Source organism: Doryrhamphus excisus, chromosome 3 (genome assembly GCF_030265055.1).
Source record: "Doryrhamphus excisus isolate RoL2022-K1 chromosome 3, RoL_Dexc_1.0, whole genome shotgun sequence".
Lineage (NCBI taxonomy): Eukaryota > Metazoa > Chordata > Actinopteri > Syngnathiformes > Syngnathidae > Doryrhamphus > Doryrhamphus excisus.
Genome location: NC_080468.1, coordinates 7,558,751 through 7,575,902, shown reverse-complemented (window position 1 = coordinate 7,575,902; position 17,152 = coordinate 7,558,751). Strand labels below are relative to the sequence as shown.

Here is a 17,152-nt window from a genome sequence, read left to right as displayed (position 1 = left end):
ACTTTAGATTTTCTATTTAAAGATACATGGCTTTATACTGTTTTTGTATGGTGTATCTTACCTTGATGTACTTGCTTGTGATACTGTTATTATTATTGTCACTACTACATATTTATGAACAAGAGCATACAATACACACGTAGCAGGGTAAAAGGTAAAAGCATGTAATAGCAAACAGAACGCTAACTACAAAATATATGGTTTGTCACCGTTGTATCCCAGTGAACCTAAATGCGTCACAAAAAGTCACGTGACAATAGCACTCTTCTCTTATTGGTCAGCGGAGGGCGCTAGAATACAAACAGGAAGTTTTTTGGTGTACGGAGTTGCGAGTGAAGACTAGCATGATTAACACAGCAAGGCTTACTTGGTTTTTGTTGGTAACGTTGAAACATTTCTAGACTACTTACAAGGCCATACTCTACTAAATCGTCAATTGCACATTTAAAGCGACATCCTTCACTGAGAGAAGATACGTTCGGTAAGCCACTAGTACTATCCATCTATCAATGTAACCGGCTATCAGTTTGGCTGTTAGACGTCTTGAGCTACTTTTGCTAATTCTAAGTCCATGTATAATGGTGTGGTATATCCATTGTGTGTTGAAAAGTGTGACAATTTAGTAATACGTCAAATAGAATATAAATAGAAAATAATAGTAATGACGCCATAAACTTGGTGTAAACAAATTTACACTTTACATGTAAAATAAACGTATTATTGTCAGGAATACCTTGTCGTTGATGTCCCTCGTAATGTCCAAGTGCCTCTGACAGCACACCACAGCCTCATCAAACCTCCCCAGCACCTTGAGCGTGTTCCCAAGGTTCCCGCTGGCTTTGGCTTCTCCCAGCAGATCACCAATGGTCCTACAAAACAACATGTTGAGACCATATCTGGATCTAAAGAAGATGGATTCGGATGGCGTCGGTGAACAACCTGGTTAAGGTGAGGTCATGCCGGTGGAACTCCAGCGCCTTGGCGTAGTCGTGCAGGTGGAAGTAGGCGTTTCCCAGCTGGCTGTATATGGCGCTGAGCACCTGCAAGTCTTCCGTGCCCACCTGGATGGCTGCTTCAAAGAAGGAGACACCCGCTCTGTAGTCGCCCACCTTGCAGAGTCGCTCGCCTTCCAGTGCCAGCTCCAGGCAGGACACCTCCATCCTGTAGTGCACAGAAGATAAAAAGGTACAGTTTTGACTGCTTCAATTTAGTGGATAAAGGCTGCAAAGTGCTGTCACAGTCGCAAAATACTTGTGAGAGTGAGTGAACAAGTATTTCATAGTGAAAGCTTGCAGTAGAGGATGTTGTTTCACTGCTTCCTTCCACCTAAAGGGAACAATGGATGTGAGCTGCCGATTTGTTTGTTATTGTAGATCTCACATCCTTTTGGCTTTGACTCACAAAGTTGCTTTTACAGTAAAACTGTGTACGTTGCGCAATCGGAGTATTAAAAGATCCAAACTGATGATTTGGACTGTTGTATCACAAAGATGTGATCATAATGAGAGCGGAGCAGACTAACCACGCCTCACAGTCACACATGTGATAAACACTTCAAGGCCACCTAAAGGGAGTGTCAAACAATGGCTGCAGTCTTATCTGCACATGGATTAACATCAGATTAGGCGGTGCATTCATGCAAAGCTGAATTGTTCTTCAGGAAAGTCACTCTAGTGTTGCAAAGACATTTTTCCAGTTTCCCCTATTGCACACAGTAACTTGGAAACGTGAGTGAAACACACACAACCTGACGTCCTCACATGGTCACTTAAAACACAGTAGCAAGGCTCTAACTTGCACACATTGATGATTCAGTCCAGTAGATGTGATGAATACCAGCCTACCTGCAGCGTTTTCTTGACTTACAACAACAGCAAATGGTGGGAAGCATCTACTGAGGTTTCCACTACGAGAGCATCCAAGCTGTGGGAGAGGTGACCTCAGAGCTACTCAAAAATCCTAAACAGGCAACCTTTGCTCTCGTATTCTGACGTCAGAGTTATTAAAGACCTGGAAAACCCTGAAGGAGACACGCGTGGGAAACAGTCACCATGTTAAGCCTAAATGCAAGTGGGGCAAAGGAAACAGCCTAGTCGGCGTTTTCTTGGCTCATCCTGAGCTTTCTCTCAAGCACTCTCCTCTGACCTGGTCACCTGAGATTACAGCGGCAGGAGTACAACAGATTACAGATTGGGCGAGTGCTGACTTAAGTAACTTTTTACGTCAGGCAGATGCAGCAGTTTTAATGCAATCAATTAATTGGAAATTAATGACCATCCTGACTCCACCGTGTCCCCCACCATCCAAATCTCTTTGGACACACACAAAGCAAGCGAGCGATGAATATTTCAGGGCTTGTTAAATATTGAAGGCAGCTGGAGCTTTGACATAGGTAGGTAAACAGAGATGGCGCTGGTGGCGTCTTCTGAGAAAATTCCCTCTTGACTCAAGTCATAAAACTTACTGGAAAACAAAAGAACTAAAAGAGTTTTCTAAAAGCACAATAACAGTGTAGTTCCAACTCTATGGGTCACCTTGTTCTTTGTAAACCATTTGGTAAAACATTGTCGTTTTAACCTAATATTGTCTTTAACTTATATACAATGCAAGGATCGGAGACTATTTTCACGTCAAAAAAGTGTCTCCATTGTCCATCCATCCATTTATTTTCTATGCCGCTTATTCTCACTAGGATCACTGGTATGCTGTCTTTGGGCGAGACGTGGGGTACACCCTGGACTGTTTGCCAGCCAATGGCAGTTCTTAGCATGTAGGACACACAGTCAGGAGATCAGGAAGACCTGGGTTCGAATCTCAATTGGGCATCTCTGTGTGGGTTTTCTCCGGGTACTCCGGTTTCCTCCCACATTCCAAAAACACGCTAGGTTAATTGGCGACTCCTAATTGTCCATAGGTATGAATGTGAGTGTGAATCTTATTTTTCTGTGCCCTGTGATTGGCTGGCGACCAGTCCAGGGTGTACCCCACCTCTTGCCCGAGGTCAGCTGGGATAGGCTCCAGCATACCCCGCGACCCTCGTGAGGATAAGCGGTAGAAAATGAATGAATGAATATTATAGGTCTATAGATGTTCCCTTAGCAGGCAGGACGTCTTCTAGCATAAAAATAATTCCCGCCCAATCTCTTTCTTTAAATAGTTTACTTGATAATTGCCATTCTTTTTGCTTCCTACAAGTATTTTTACTTGAGACTGGAGAGGCCCCTACCTGTAGCGAACATGGAAGGACTGATCCTCAGCTTGTGTGCTAATCATTGAGCCACTGGTATCCATTGACGTGCATAATATGAGGGAAAATCCCAATCTAGTTCCTGAAAAAATGGTTGCGTTGGAAAAATAACGCAATCGCAGACAAATAAAAAGGTGAGAAAGTCTGCTGAAGAAGAGGCCAGTGAGATTCCACTGGGCTGCTTTTGTGCGTTTTGCCCCTCAGTCTCCCACTCGGTGTCCCTCTGTAGAGAGAATACAAGATGCTGTGTGTGAAGCCTCTTTCTGGCCATGGGGTGCCATGGCAACACACTAAACAGCGGCAAGCAGGAGCAGAGTGAGGCGGGACGAAAGAGGATGGGGGATAGCATGGCCCAGCTGTCAGTCAAAGGCGAGGAGATGAGCTCTAGTGTTGCAAGCTACAAGGAGAGCCGGTGACGTAAAAAGTCCAGACTGTTCCAAAAGGAGAGGGGGGGTAGCACGTGTGTACCACCTAAAAATAAACCCAATTTCTCCATGAGGTCAAACATACATACAAGTCACACCAACATGCACCCCTGAATGGAACCTGCCAGCCCCTTATAGATCATTAAGAACAGCACATACTACAGATACATGACATACATGTGATTTTTTTAAAGCATTATTCATGCATGGAATTGTGTCAGGCCAAATACAATCATGACCACATTACATCATGGAAGTGATTGTAAACAATCAAAAAGAATTCCACTGTACATTCAGAAGTCTACTAGTAAAACCTAAAACAGCGAGAATGAAGGGAGTATTGCTTAATGTACTTTCACATACATCAGTTTGGCCAGAATAATAACAGCCTCATTCAAACAGTTTGAGGAGTGCCAGTGTACACCTTTTTCACCATTCTATGCCAAATGGGTGTGTTGCTGACTGACTTGTATTCAAAGCTGCTGTTTGTAGACATGACTGGCTTTGGGTAATGTTACAGTAAAGACAAGCACACTACACAATGTTAGATAAAATAATAATAAGATGGGGGTCAAATATTACACCGAAACAGCTCATGCAGAGCAGCACCATATCAACATTGATTCCCGTGGCAGCCAAAACTTTCTTGCTGATACAGCAGTGGAGCTCATTATATTGTGTACCAAATATAGTGTCTAGTAAGTGTATGTTGACCTGATACTCCAAGCTCAAGTTAGTTACGGCCGCGTACAGCAAAACCCAAATCCAAAGCACAAATTAAAGATTTCAACATTTAAAACATTAACCTTTGCGTCCCTGCTATAGACAAGCGGCAAAGAAAATGAATGAATGGGGGAAAAAATGAAATCATGGCATACTGACCTGTAATTCTTGCACACTGGAGCAGGGAATCTGGTAAGCCTACATGGAAGACAAGTGGAACCATGACTAATGTTATATTTCTGTCTTTGCTCCATATTTATTCAGACAACAAGCTTGATTAATTAGTACCCCTTATAGTACACATCGTATTTGATGAAACAACCTTGTACATCTCATGATCACAGCACTGTGTAATAATGCTCTGTAAACATAAGAGCGCTATCACAACTATTCCAAGCATTCTGGAAGACTTCCATAACGTCACAATTAAACGCAAAACGTCACCAATCGTGAAAATAACCTTTACTAGTAGTATTATTGTACAAATGAACAAAGACACAATGAATCAATCTGAATGAATGTCATGTCTATTACAATGTCAACGCTGGTTTATGATGCCACATTAGCTTATGAGCCGAAAACTTACGTGAGTCGATCCAGTTCGAACCAAAGTGTGTTCTCTTTCTCTTATATCACATTATTATAATAATAAACTCCATCCCGCTGTAATGAAAGTTTTTAAAAAGTTATGAAAGACTAATTGATAGCCATAGTTGGTTACGTTTGGTAGAACTTCGGCGAGTGGGTTAAAAGAAAGGCTTGCTTCACTCTATCGTAGTGTTGTGTGTTTTTGTCCAAGCAGCCAATCAGAGGGCGGAATTCAAAGACAGCCACGCCCAGGACTGCAGCCATTGGTCCACAAGAATATTTGAATAGTACGAAGTAATGATATTGTAGTAAAGGTCACGCGGCGCAATCTATATTTGAAACATGATAAATTAATTGCGTAATTTTGAATTAAGCCTATTATGTCTGTAGAGGGAATTCTAAGGCTGCTGTGTTTGTTGTGTTTCTTAAGTTTGAAATCATTTGTTATAATAAAGTGAGAATCATAGACTATAATAAATTATAATATTAATTATTGTACACGATTATATTTAAATACATATATAATTATAGATAAAAGTCCCAAAAAATTTTTGCAATGCATTGTCACTTCCTCTATCGTTACTAAGCAACCGGACGCCTCAATGCAGGCTGCCTGGATCCAGATGGACAACACTACCACGTTGTACAATATTAATGACAGCGCAGAAACACAACCTGTTCAAGAAAGCATATGTCAAGACAGGAAGGGAGAGAAGTTCTGTACTTGTACTTACTCGCTGGAGAGGTGACGCGTGGTCGCAACCAGGAATATTTTGAAACTTTAAAAAATTGTGGCACCCCTGGAAGATCTGTGTATTATGTAAGTATACTGGATACTAGATAAGCGGCATGTTCACGACTTCCCGTTAATGTAGCTTGCAAGGCTTAATTACGTTCATTTATTTGCAATTATTGTTTTGTTAGATTTACGTTTCTCCTTGTTTTACCTTTTCAAATCTTTGTATCAGTTATTTATGTGGCACAGTTACTGACATCTTTATCTTAACATTGTAAAATCAACTGCATTGTTACATATAAATACAGTGCTGTAGTTACAATTCACGAGCACAAATATCCTTAAAGTACTTACTTATATAGTGGTGTAGAGTCATGTGTGGTAAAGTGGTTATTAACTTATTTTGTGACACACAGGATATGTTAAAGGTATGTTAAACTTCTTTGTACTGTCAGTGAGTCATGGAGGTAGAACCAGAGGATTCTGATGACGGCATCCAGAGAGAGCATAAGACCACTGTATTGTGGGAAAAGTGCATCCAGCAGAGCATCGTGGTGGACCTCAGCGAAGATGAAAGCCTCCGCCTCAGTGATCTGCAGCCTTCTTCCTTAGCCTTCAATTTCTTGAAGGTGGAGTCTGAAGGGTCAGAAGCCAGTGTTCATCTCAAGGGTGAGTCTCAAAGAAAAATAAGAAACACAGCAAGAGTGAATGATGAGATAATTGCTAATTTGGTTGTTTGCAGAAAGTGATGAGCTATCAGGAGTGGATGATACCCCCTCAGGTTCCGGTGTTGTCAGTTGTGAGAAGCTCGAATCACACAAGAGTGGCATCTTGCAAAGACACCTCATGCAAGATGAGGAGACCCTGCACCAAGAGTATGAAAACCCTGAGCAGAACACCAGCGATGAGGATCAGGAGGACCTTCCTTATGACGGCGATCTTGGCAGCCTTTACTTCACCCACATGGTTGCTTCTAAGAGTAACGTGACATCTGATGGAGAACAAAGTGCAAGCGGTTTACATTCGGCTGAAAATGTGGAAAAACAAGCAACTTTATCGCAAGAGGATGCCAGAAAGCACAATGAGGTCATCCCGTCATTCATTTGTCCTCCAGCTGATGTTAACCAGCTGCTGCGACATCTCACCAGGGAGGAGTCGCTACAGACAGGAAGGCCGATTGAAGCAGAGACCCTGCCGGAAGTGTCCCTGCTGGAGAGTGTAGATGACGTTCTCTGGAGTGCATCAACTTACAACAATACTACAGCGCTGAGCAGTATCTCTGAGCGAGAGAAGAGTTCATCAAAAAGTGTCCATCTAGAGGAGACTAATCCTGACAACACTAATCCTGAGTGCAAAGTCCCACATTTGCACAGATCTTTTGGTGACCTAAAGTACGGCCAAGGTCAAGTTCATTACCCACTCCCTGACTTCTCCAAGGTAGCTGCCAAGGTGAAAATCCCAAAGGGTCACTCAAGTGGTCCGGCCAGGCCTGTTCCTCAAGTTCCCAGCTCTATGATTAGAAGCCAGTCCTCTCCAGTGATGTTAGAGGTGATCAGCAGAGTTCTGGAGGATTCAGGCCAGCCTTCAGAGACTCCTCAACACATACATCAGCAGACTGGTCCTGCAATGGTGCATCACCTGCAGGTACAATGCATCTCCGCTACTTCGTCTACCATCTTCCTTGTACTGTATGACTAATGTTTTTGTGTTCTCTTTAGGCTGAATATGATAAATTACTGGCCAAATACACAGACACTGAGAATATGAGGCTGGGGATCAATGTACGTAAACTTGTAGTAAAGGACACCCACATCTTTGTGATTAAAATAAGTTTTGCTATATGACAATGATGCTGTATTTGCAGCCCTCTTCTGACTTTTACATCAAGAGCTATGAAGGTGATCCAGGAAATGCAAGTGAGGGAAGCCATGTTGGACCACTGGCTCCTCACATTCCAACACTGGGTATGTTACAGTATGACATCTGATATTAAACCTGGGAAATGCTGCTTGTTTCCATGTAGACAAATGGGATCAGATGACTCGCTTCTGGTTACACAAACATCTTCTTTTCTTTTGGGTGCTTAAGTTACACGAGAGTCACTGGACAAGCCGACCATCTTAAATACAAAATATCATTTCCATATGTTTCATAAAACAGTTGAAAATCAGTTGATCACGTCTGATCAAGAAGAGGTCAGTGATGCTGAAAAAATGGCAGCTGAGCTGAGAGATGTCATCAGCCAGTTCATGCAGACGGTAAGTTTAAGCTTAATCAACGAAAACAAAGCAAATACCACAAATGCTCCAGCTAATTCCATTAACCACAGAGTGTTGTGTGGTCTACAAAAGCAAATAACCGACAGGTCAAAAAAACATTGGCCTTAAACAGACAATATCTGCAAGATGCTGCTTTATCTACCTCTCCATACGCTTTAAAATATTGGTCACTCTAATCAGCTGTTGGTGCAACGTGTAAACTAGCCGCACTGTTGTTTACAATGATTGCATCAGCAGTATAAATGCTGACTGAGCAGTTTGCCCCTACCATTATTACAACATTGGTTCTGTTGCTACTGTGTTGTGTTAATATAATGAGTGTAAAGGTTTGCCATAATCACCGTTTGGTACTAGAAAGGTCATTCCTGGAAGTAAATAAAACAAAACATATACAAATAAAATAAAATTAAAAAAAACAATAAAATAAAACAATAGAATAAAAACATAAAAATATTGAGCTTTTCTGACTTCAGCTTTTCTTTTTAATTATTTAAGAAATTAGGTTATTCTCCAATAAATACAATTCTACAAAACAAAACAAAAATCTGGAAATAGCTATACACATAGGAAAGAAAGAATGTGAGGGCCACTTTGATGCACTTTTTGCTAAAAATAATTAATAATGAATACATTATATATTTTTAAATATGCCATGTGCCAATAAAAAAACAAGCTATAGGCCAAAAAGGTTTCACACTGAAAAATCAGAATAGGCATTCATGTACTGTAGTTAATATATTTGTTAATAAATTACCACTCGGTCAAAGAGAACTCGCACTCCCAATCATTTTCAGTACTCACAGCAACATCTTTTATGCAGGTGCATGACTTTAAGCAGAGAGTAAGCAACAGGTCGGTTAGCAGAGAAGAGCAGCAAACGGTGAGCAACCATTCATATCTGAGTCTGTCTGTGCCTGCACTTATGTAACGCTGGTCTTCATTTAGATGTTCAGGATCTTGATGGAAGCCCAGGACCAGTTGGAAAGAAAATACATGAGCAAGAAGGAAGAGCACAGAGCTCTAGAAATGCAGAATTATCTGGGCCTGAGCAGAAATATTGGAACATTCGACCCAAACAGGTTGAAAGGGAGTCAATTGATTAGGTTGTATTTGTGCACATACAGCACAGCAGTATGTATGTACAGGTATGTTTGCTTATTTGCATGTGTGCAGGCTGGTGGAGGGAGATATATTCAGGGTGGGAATGCACCTCGAAGACATAAAGGAAATGATTGACAAAAATATGTGCGAGCAGATCATCCCTCCTCTTTTATCATCTACTCCAAAAACCATAACCATGAAAGCCACGCCGCTATCATCACATGAGGTAACATACTCTGAGTTCTGATTACATTTAGTCGGATTTTGCATTGAAAGGAATGAACCGTAAGAAAAAATACAAGCACATTTGTTTCAGAATATTATTTTTTTTGTTTAGAGAGGAATGAAACAGTGCTGGTGGGTTTTTTTTGGGGGCGTTTGTGACTGCAGGGGTATGCGTTGTTCTATTGTTTTTGTTATGATTCCATAATTTTTTTTTCATATACACTATTATTTCAATGAAAACAACATATGGAATATTATTATAAATTATTTAAATATAAAGTGGAACCTTGATTAGTGTCATTAAAGTCTAACTCTTACTGAAACAGACGTTAACTGAATCAGTAGAGAAAGCTAAAAAAGAAATCCAAATACATTTGTGTGGTTTTACAATTATAGTTTGACATGCCGAAATCAATTTAAAATGCATATAAATACATCTCACTGATGCCTGAAAGGGATAAACCTTCATTGAAGACATGACTGTTCCCAAAGACACGATGTGGCAGCGAGGTCAACACCACCTTCCTGTTTTGCCATGAGTTATTTATTGAATTCAAGTGTTTCTCACCTCAATAACCCAACATGGAGCCAAAAAGAAGTTGCAAGTGTCAGCATTTTGATAAAGGTGAGAACCACAACTGAATTCTTTGGGAACAGTCACGTCTTCAGTGAGGGTAAATGTAAACTTAAATGTTCATTGATCCCTTTCATTCATCATTTATATGCATTTAGAAAAGTTTAATGCATTTAAAACTATAATGATGTTTTTGAGAGTCCCCCAAATCAGATGCAATACTTTTAAAAATCCCAGTGTGGACGGCCCCAAATGTGGCGTTTCCTTGATCTTTAGTGCCATGCCATGTCTCCTTACTGAGTGTGATTGTGTGTGTGTGTGTGTGTCTAGTATGGAGGGTGGGAGGGAGGGGCTTTCTTTGTAATTGTTTTTCTTTTTAATTGTGGTATTTGTTAATAATTCTGTAAAGCACTTTGTGTTGCATGTTTCTGCAGGAAAGTGCTCTAAAAAATAAAGTTGATTTGATTTTAAAAATAAAAGCACATGAAACATTTACATTGAATGTTGCTGGGGGTAGACCCAGAAAATGTTGCAAAATGTTATTTTTATATGCACTTGAGATAGAGAGCTGTGTGGAAAAACAGCTCTAACTTTGACTGTGTCTCATGTTTCAGGGGTCAAGTGTAGGTTTGACCACTGACTGTTTGAAAATGGAGACAAAGACTGAGGCCAAAAAAGAGGCCAGTGGAGATGATGGATTATTTGAAGAAAAGAGCGAGATCCTAAGTGATGACTTAACAAAGAGCAGCAATAGGTGAGGACATAAAGTATTGACATAAATCATTTGCCTCTGTTGTACTTCCATTGCATCAAGATGAATAAAGTTATTAAGTATAAATTCCACACACATAATCAACATATTTACTATTATGTGCATCCCTTGTGTAAACAGAAGACAGGGATGTCAACAGTCTGCATTCATCTTCTGAGTGGTAATTGTTTGTGGGTGTGCTCATACAATTAGCATGTTCTCAAGCTTCCTGCAGGCGGATTGTGTTTCAGGTACCGTGTTGGTGTTCAGTTCCATTGTGCCCAGTCAAAGAGTGTTTTTGGAATTGTGTGCAGGCTTTCTATTGACTTTGTGGAGGGACACCCAGAAGATGAAGAAGAAGGAGAAGCGGACTTGTCAAAGGGGAAAGGTGGCAGTCAGCAATGGACACCAGGAAGGTCAGTGTCATTATGGATGAATGTTAGTTAATTAGTCTTATTAAAGCTGCAAACATTCTTAATGTAGTGGTACACAGGATGCTGGTCTGAACCCAAAATCAGAATGTGACCTTGTGGATGGCGTTAGTCTGGTGGTGGAGGTCTCCTCCTCTGATGCATGCTCACCATCACTATCACAGGTATTCTATCATGTTTGTTTGCATGTTTTTGACCCCTTAAAGTAAACATTTACTGTTTTCTTTGTAGGGGGTTGTTTGTAGAGAGACAGACAGTGGTTTTGGGAGCTCCTACTTGAATCAATCCAGCGGAACATTTCAGCCTAGTCCTCCTACAGAAAGGTACAAAGCCACCAGGATGTTAGAAAATGTCCTTTTCTTACACGACTGTATGTATTGGTTTGTGTGCATTGATGCTCTTACACCTGAACGGCTGCACACAAAGGGGGGGAATTTATCAAAACATGCACCCCAATGTGTATTTTCTTGACAAATGTCAAGAAAATGCCTCAAATTGATTAATCCATGAATGTAATTGATCCAAATGCCACAACAATGTCCCTAACTCCTTGAAAGCCCTTTTGCAGAGTGCACAGTGATGGACTAAGTACCTCAGACAGTGAAGGCTCCTCCTTCAACCTGCAGACAACCATCCATCCATCAGACGTGAACAGCTGGCAGCGGACCAGCGGCAGTTCACCAGTCCAAGCTACTGTAGCGGATCTGTGGGTGCAAGGTACCACTAAAGACTCAGTCAAGCTGCAAGGTGAGTTCATTCTCATCATTGTAGTCAGCATAAATGTATACATTTTCTTCCTCTGTGACCTCAACAGGCCCTGTTGCAAGCAATTACTTCACCTCTGAACCCATCCTGAGAACTGCCATGGATGGAGAACATAAAGAACGCCACATGTGCACTTGCAATAGGTGAGTGAGACCTCACACCCATTAAAATGTATCTTTTTTTCAGTAAACATGCATGCTATGTGTGTCCAGTGAGGCTATCCAAGCTTTGCAAGCAGAAGTATCAAAGCTGAAGAAGGATCTAGAAGAAGGCCTGGTCCAACTTCCTCAACTGGTGCAGAAGATGGACTACCTTGCCTCCAAATACAGGCAAGAGCGTAGGTCCAATAATAAACCAAGGATCCACCACAAGCCAACCAGGTAGGTAGACTAGCAGACCCATTTACCTTAATAAACATAGCCTATATTAGTAAATGATACAGTATTATTATAACCTTTGGCAGGCAGCGGCAAACCAGTCGGTTAAGACTAGACGACTGGATTTCAACAGATATGGACCCAAGCAAGAGCAAAGGTTCCCCAGCATTTCAGCACATTAAAAAAAAATGTCTGTATATACAGTACTTAGATCGTGGTTTCCCCAGGGACAGACAGTGGTGACACGTCCTGCTCTCAGATGATGCTGCACTGCCACAGTAGGCCTGTGGGAGGCGACAGAGTCAATTCAATTTCAGGTCTGTTTCAGGAAAAGTTGAAAGCCAATGGTGGTTAGTTAGTTTTAGCGCATAGAGTAGATAACATAATATACTTGTATATGATTTGCATTGTCTGTTCTACTCCTCAAGTATCAGATGGAATCACGCCTGGACCCACAAACTCTTGTTTGAAGGAAAAAAGACACAATAATTCCAAACAGAGGATGCAGAGTAAGTGACAATATTATAACCGCCTTTATGACCGTTTATGTGTCTTTGATACAGCATGTCAAACTGAGTTTTTAATATAGTGGGTAGATATTGGATTGTTAAGTTGCATAAGCAAGGCCCCTCAAAGCTCACCATTGCTGATGAGAGTCATTTGAAACTTTTAAAAATTTAATCCTGAGGATTATGGAAGTGGGGCGGCATGCCCCGTGCATGCGTGGGTTTTCTCCGGGTACTCCTGTTTCCTCCCACATTCCAAAAACATGCTAGGTTAATTGGTGACTCCAAATTATCCATAGGTATGAATGTGAGTGTGAATGGTTGTTTGTCTATATGTGCCCTGTGATTGGCTGGCCACCAGTCCAGGGTGTACCCCGCCTCTCACCCAAAGTCAGCTGGGATAGGCTCCAGCATACCCGCAACCCTAATGAAGATAAGTAGCATAGAAAATGATGGATGGGTATTGGACACAGGCATATTCAATCAATCAATTATATTAGTGAATAGTGTCAATTATGTGGAATTGATTGGCAAAATAGCTCGTTTGTAGCCTGAAGAACACCACCATGATGTCATCTGTGCTCTTTGTTGCACTGCATTTGATAATTAAACATAAAAGTACAAAAAACAGGTTCTTAAAACAAAAAAACTATAATTGTAAAAAAAAAACATTTTAGATAATAAACGTGTGTAAATTATGAGCTAAAAATTCATAATTATGAGATTACAAAGTTATCATGATGAGATATAAACTGTGCATGTGCCATGTGACGAAGGTTCCAGTGAAGAAAGCACACATATGCAGTTTGTATCTCATTATTTTTACTTTGCTATCTCATAATTATGACGATTATCTTGTAATTTCAACTTTTTATCTCATAATTACAACTTTATCCCATAATTATTACTTAACATTGGATTTTTTTTTTCATTCTTTGGCCAAAACAGGCTTCCTTAATTTCCTTACTTATCACTAAAGAGTATTTGATATGACATAAATTGCATGGAGTGTATTACCATGCACATGCCACATTGTTTCTGCACCAGAGGCCTCCATAGAAAGATGGTCTGGCCCATTGCCTTCATCCACCCAGAGACCCCTTCTACAGGTGGGCTATGCCTCCTCCTGCAGTCTACCTGCAAGGTGAGTCACAACAATATCATCACGACAAAGAAGATTTCATTATGACATTCCTGTTATATTCAGCTACAAAGTGAGGGAACTACCTGTTCATTCCGTGGCCCATCCCCGGAAACATTCCACCCAGTCGGACACAGCACTCCTACCCAGCAATGTGTACTTTCAGCAGACACTGTCCCCTGCATCAGCATTCCGGACAGGAAGCAAGGTGATATTTCCTCATCACTGCTCGTATTATCATGACTTTGTCACCATCTAAAATATCATCATCCTTTCTTTTTGTTTAAAGGAAGAGAAGATGAACAGGCCTCTAGACCAGGCTCTCGAGGCAGCCCGCGACATGAAGAGGAAAACCGACCGCATGGTGAAGAGACTGACAGGCGACCTGGTCAAAGCTCAGCTGATGCCGCAGGAGAGTGCACAGCATTCAGTCAGTAGGAGGCAGGACACAACACATCACTTCATACAGAGAACACATAGGACCACCGGAGACTATTTCTTTAGCTAGTGCATAATATTCATTCATTTTATATACCGCTTGTCTTTGTTGGGGTCGCGGGGGCATGCTGGAGCCTATCCCTAGGCAGTGCATACTATATCTTATTTCATTATTAGGATTATTCATTCATTCATTTTCTACTGCTTTTCCTCACGAGGGTCGCAGGGGGTGCTGGAGCCTATCCCAGCTGTCTTTGGGCGAGAGGCAGGGTACACCCTGGACTGGTGGCCAGCCAATCACAGGGTACATATAGACAAACAACCATTCACACTCACATTCATACCTATGGACAATTTGGAGTCGCCAATTAACCTAGCATGTTTTTGGAATGTGGGAGGAAACCGGAGTACCCGGAGAAAACCCACGCATGCACGGGGAGAACATGCAAACTCCACACAGAGATGGCCGAGGGTGGAATTGAACCCTGGTCTCCTAGCTGTGAGGTCTGCGCGCTATTATTAGGATTATAATTATTGAATCTAAATCTAACTGCCAATACTGAGCACTTTCACTCCCTGTTTGAAATACAGAAGAATAGAATACGTAGATGCTATCAGTCACAATTTCACATGTCTTAATTAATAGAAATAATTTGACCTAAAAAAAAACTTTTATGAAGAGTATAATCCCTGGTGTTGCTCATTTCATAATTCAGATGTTTAGATATTTCACTTATATTTCTGCATTCAGAGCACAAACTGCGAAGGAACCTAAAATCTGCACATACATAGGTCAATAAAGTAAAATAAAATATAAACATTTTTTAAAATTAGGTACAGTAAAGTCTCGATATTGTCGGGAGTCGGAAAAAATATCGATATAACCGGACTGTCGATATATCCGATCCTGCGCCGAACTGCATTAAAAGTGGGCAATAATGCACTCGACATTGTTCTATAGTATAGAACAATGTCGAGCAGCTTAAATCAATCTTTGCTTAAGGATTTCAATACCAAAAAAGAACACGAATATTTTCGAATCGTAATTACATATTGAGGAGGAACATGGCAACTCCACGTATAAGGCTGCAGAATAAGTAATATAATAAATAAATATGCTTCCCAGTGGTTTGCGAAAGAATACATGCAATAAGCTGCAGGGGTAAAGTGATAAAGATGAATCAAATAAAAAGTGGGTCATGTAGTCAATATAACATTTCGGGTAAATCCCACTGTGTCTTCAATTCAAGTGAATATCAACTTCAGTCCCCCTAGCTATGTTTCCAATGGCCGTCTTCCAGCAGGCCTGTGAGCACTACGTGTCCTTTTACTTTGTTTGTGTTAGGTTTGTTTGCTTTGTGGTTCCGCTCCTATCTTGCCAAAGTCTGTTGGTGATGCGATGGGATGTGTTGTGTGTTTGTCACGGGGCTATCAAGTTCTGCTGTTGTTCTTAAGGGGGTATCGGGTAAGGGGACGTATCCAAACAACGCCTCAGGACTATAGTTTAGACACACTGGTCTGGGTGAAGCGTGACTTTGCAACTGCAGTACATGCCAAACATTTCTTGCAATTAAACTCCAATAAAATTTGCTCTTAGAACTATGTGTTTTGGACCATCTGATAACTTCTGTGCTTTGAGTGGTGTGTCTTATTCACACATGAAGTTAAATTGGATCAGCTCCTCATGGACAATAACAGTCTACATAATGTACGTCCATTACAATACAGACACTTTGCCACAAATGAATATAATATTATATTATACTATGCTGAACAACTGCAGCATCTAATGTGATCAAATACAAAAGCTGTATCAACAACTCTGATGTACTGATACCATAATTTCAACACCTTTTTTTCTTAAGCTTTGAACACTCCAGCTTATAAAATGGTGTGGCTATGGCTAAATTGTAATCTCATGACATCTCCTTGACTTCAGAACTACTTCAGTGCACAAGTTTGCCACTGGAGTGTGCAAGTGCAGGAGATCACTATACTAGTGGACAGAGACAGCTTGGTACATGTAATGTATATTTCCTAGGTACCTTTTGAGTGTTAAGTTGCTGTGTGATGAGTTTAATGTTGTTTGTAAGACAACACTGTGAGTCAGACTGTTATCGAATAATGACCTCCTGCAATTTGCAATGGGTTGGCAAGCTTGTTGTGAGTTTTGCATCGCTCATGATTGGCTCCTGTCAAATAAAGAGCTGCCTGGTCTTCACAGACTTACGCCACAATATGTCATTTTATGACACGGACACACGTGACTTATATATGAACAAATCTGATTTTTTTCCCTCTAAATTTAGTGGGTGCTGCTTATAAAATAAGATATGCCATTATTTGTCCCAGAAATTCCAGTTTTATATTAGCAGTTTATATTGTTATTATTATTATTACACTGGAATTTACGGTACACTGGATAACATGCTAGTTTAACTTAACCTACTTCAGTGTATTGTATATATTTTTTCATTATAGCATATTACCCTATATCAGTGGTTCTCACTTATTTTCTGTCATGCTCCCCCAAGGGGACAGAAATATTTTCACACCCTTGATTTAAAATACTATTGAGAAACTACTGTACAGACTGAACTTGAAACTGAGACCAACAAAATGCAACAAAATGGAGATTTGTGAAGCATGCAAGTGTATTCAAGAGTCATATTGCATGTTGAGTAAGATAAATGTGTACATATTGGCATTGAAAGACAGTTCACCCTAACCCCTCGGGGGGCCCGCCCCACTATTTAAGAAGCACTGACCTATATGAAGTTACACAAAAGGTCCCAAACAGAAATTCATGCAATATCAGTGCTTCCAATTAGAAAGTAAAATTATA

At 40.7% G+C, this 17,152-nt stretch overlaps 2 protein-coding genes across 9 annotated transcripts in view; one reads left to right on the top strand and one right to left on the bottom strand.

Annotated features, from left to right (window-relative positions):
• Positions 1-5,175, bottom strand: part of gpsm2 (G protein signaling modulator 2) — a 9,248-nt gene extending 4,073 nt beyond the window's left edge. The window contains exons 1-5 of one of the 4 annotated variants that reach the window (XM_058067615.1): positions 4,982-5,175; positions 4,555-4,593; positions 3,227-3,470; positions 940-1,161; positions 734-869 (exon numbers count right to left, since the gene is read on the bottom strand). In XM_058067615.1, coding sequence (XP_057923598.1) covers positions 734-869; positions 940-1,161; positions 3,227-3,291 — 423 coding nt within the window. In that variant the 5' untranslated portion in view covers positions 3,292-3,470; positions 4,555-4,593; positions 4,982-5,175. Of the gene's footprint in view, positions 1-733; positions 870-939; positions 1,162-1,251; positions 1,564-1,844; positions 1,988-3,226; positions 3,471-4,554; positions 4,594-4,981 lie in introns of those variants that run through there. The other 3 variants (XM_058067618.1, XM_058067616.1, XM_058067617.1) reach the window with 3 other exon arrangements.
• Positions 142-17,152, top strand: LOC131125763 (uncharacterized). 5 transcript variants are annotated; one of them, XM_058067613.1, is made up of 22 exons: positions 142-1,185; positions 6,175-6,388; positions 6,501-7,363; positions 7,438-7,500; positions 7,584-7,683; positions 7,880-7,977; positions 8,819-8,878; positions 8,944-9,077; positions 9,172-9,325; positions 10,513-10,652; positions 10,964-11,065; positions 11,133-11,244; positions 11,312-11,403; positions 11,649-11,827; positions 11,895-11,988; positions 12,058-12,225; positions 12,309-12,379; positions 12,450-12,539; positions 12,651-12,731; positions 13,776-13,872; positions 13,936-14,077; positions 14,159-17,152. In XM_058067613.1, the coding sequence occupies exons 2-22, from the start codon at positions 6,181-6,183 to the stop codon at positions 14,375-14,377; spliced, it is 3,267 nt and encodes a 1,088-aa protein (XP_057923596.1). In that variant the 5' UTR covers positions 142-1,185; positions 6,175-6,180; the 3' UTR covers positions 14,378-17,152. The 5 variants fall into 5 exon arrangements, with proteins under 5 accessions (XP_057923596.1, XP_057923594.1, XP_057923595.1 ...); XM_058067611.1 differs by having other exon boundaries at positions 143-1,185; positions 6,462-7,363; positions 7,608-7,683; XM_058067612.1 differs by having other exon boundaries at positions 143-1,185; positions 6,462-7,363; positions 11,649-11,797.

What these genes read in the sequence shown, in the direction of transcription:
- LOC131125763 (XM_058067607.1), top strand. Translation starts at nt 6,181, where the DNA reads ATGGAGGTAGAACCAGAGGATTCTGATGACGGCATCCAGAGAGAGCAT. An exon ending in CAATGGTGCATCACCTGCAG is followed by an intron (nt 7,364 to 7,437) that starts GTACAATGCATC and finishes TGTTCTCTTTAG; the next exon opens with GCTGAATATGATAAATTACT. An exon ending in CAGAGTCAATTCAATTTCAG is followed by an intron (nt 12,540 to 12,650) that starts GTCTGTTTCAGG and finishes CTACTCCTCAAG; the next exon opens with TATCAGATGGAATCACGCCT.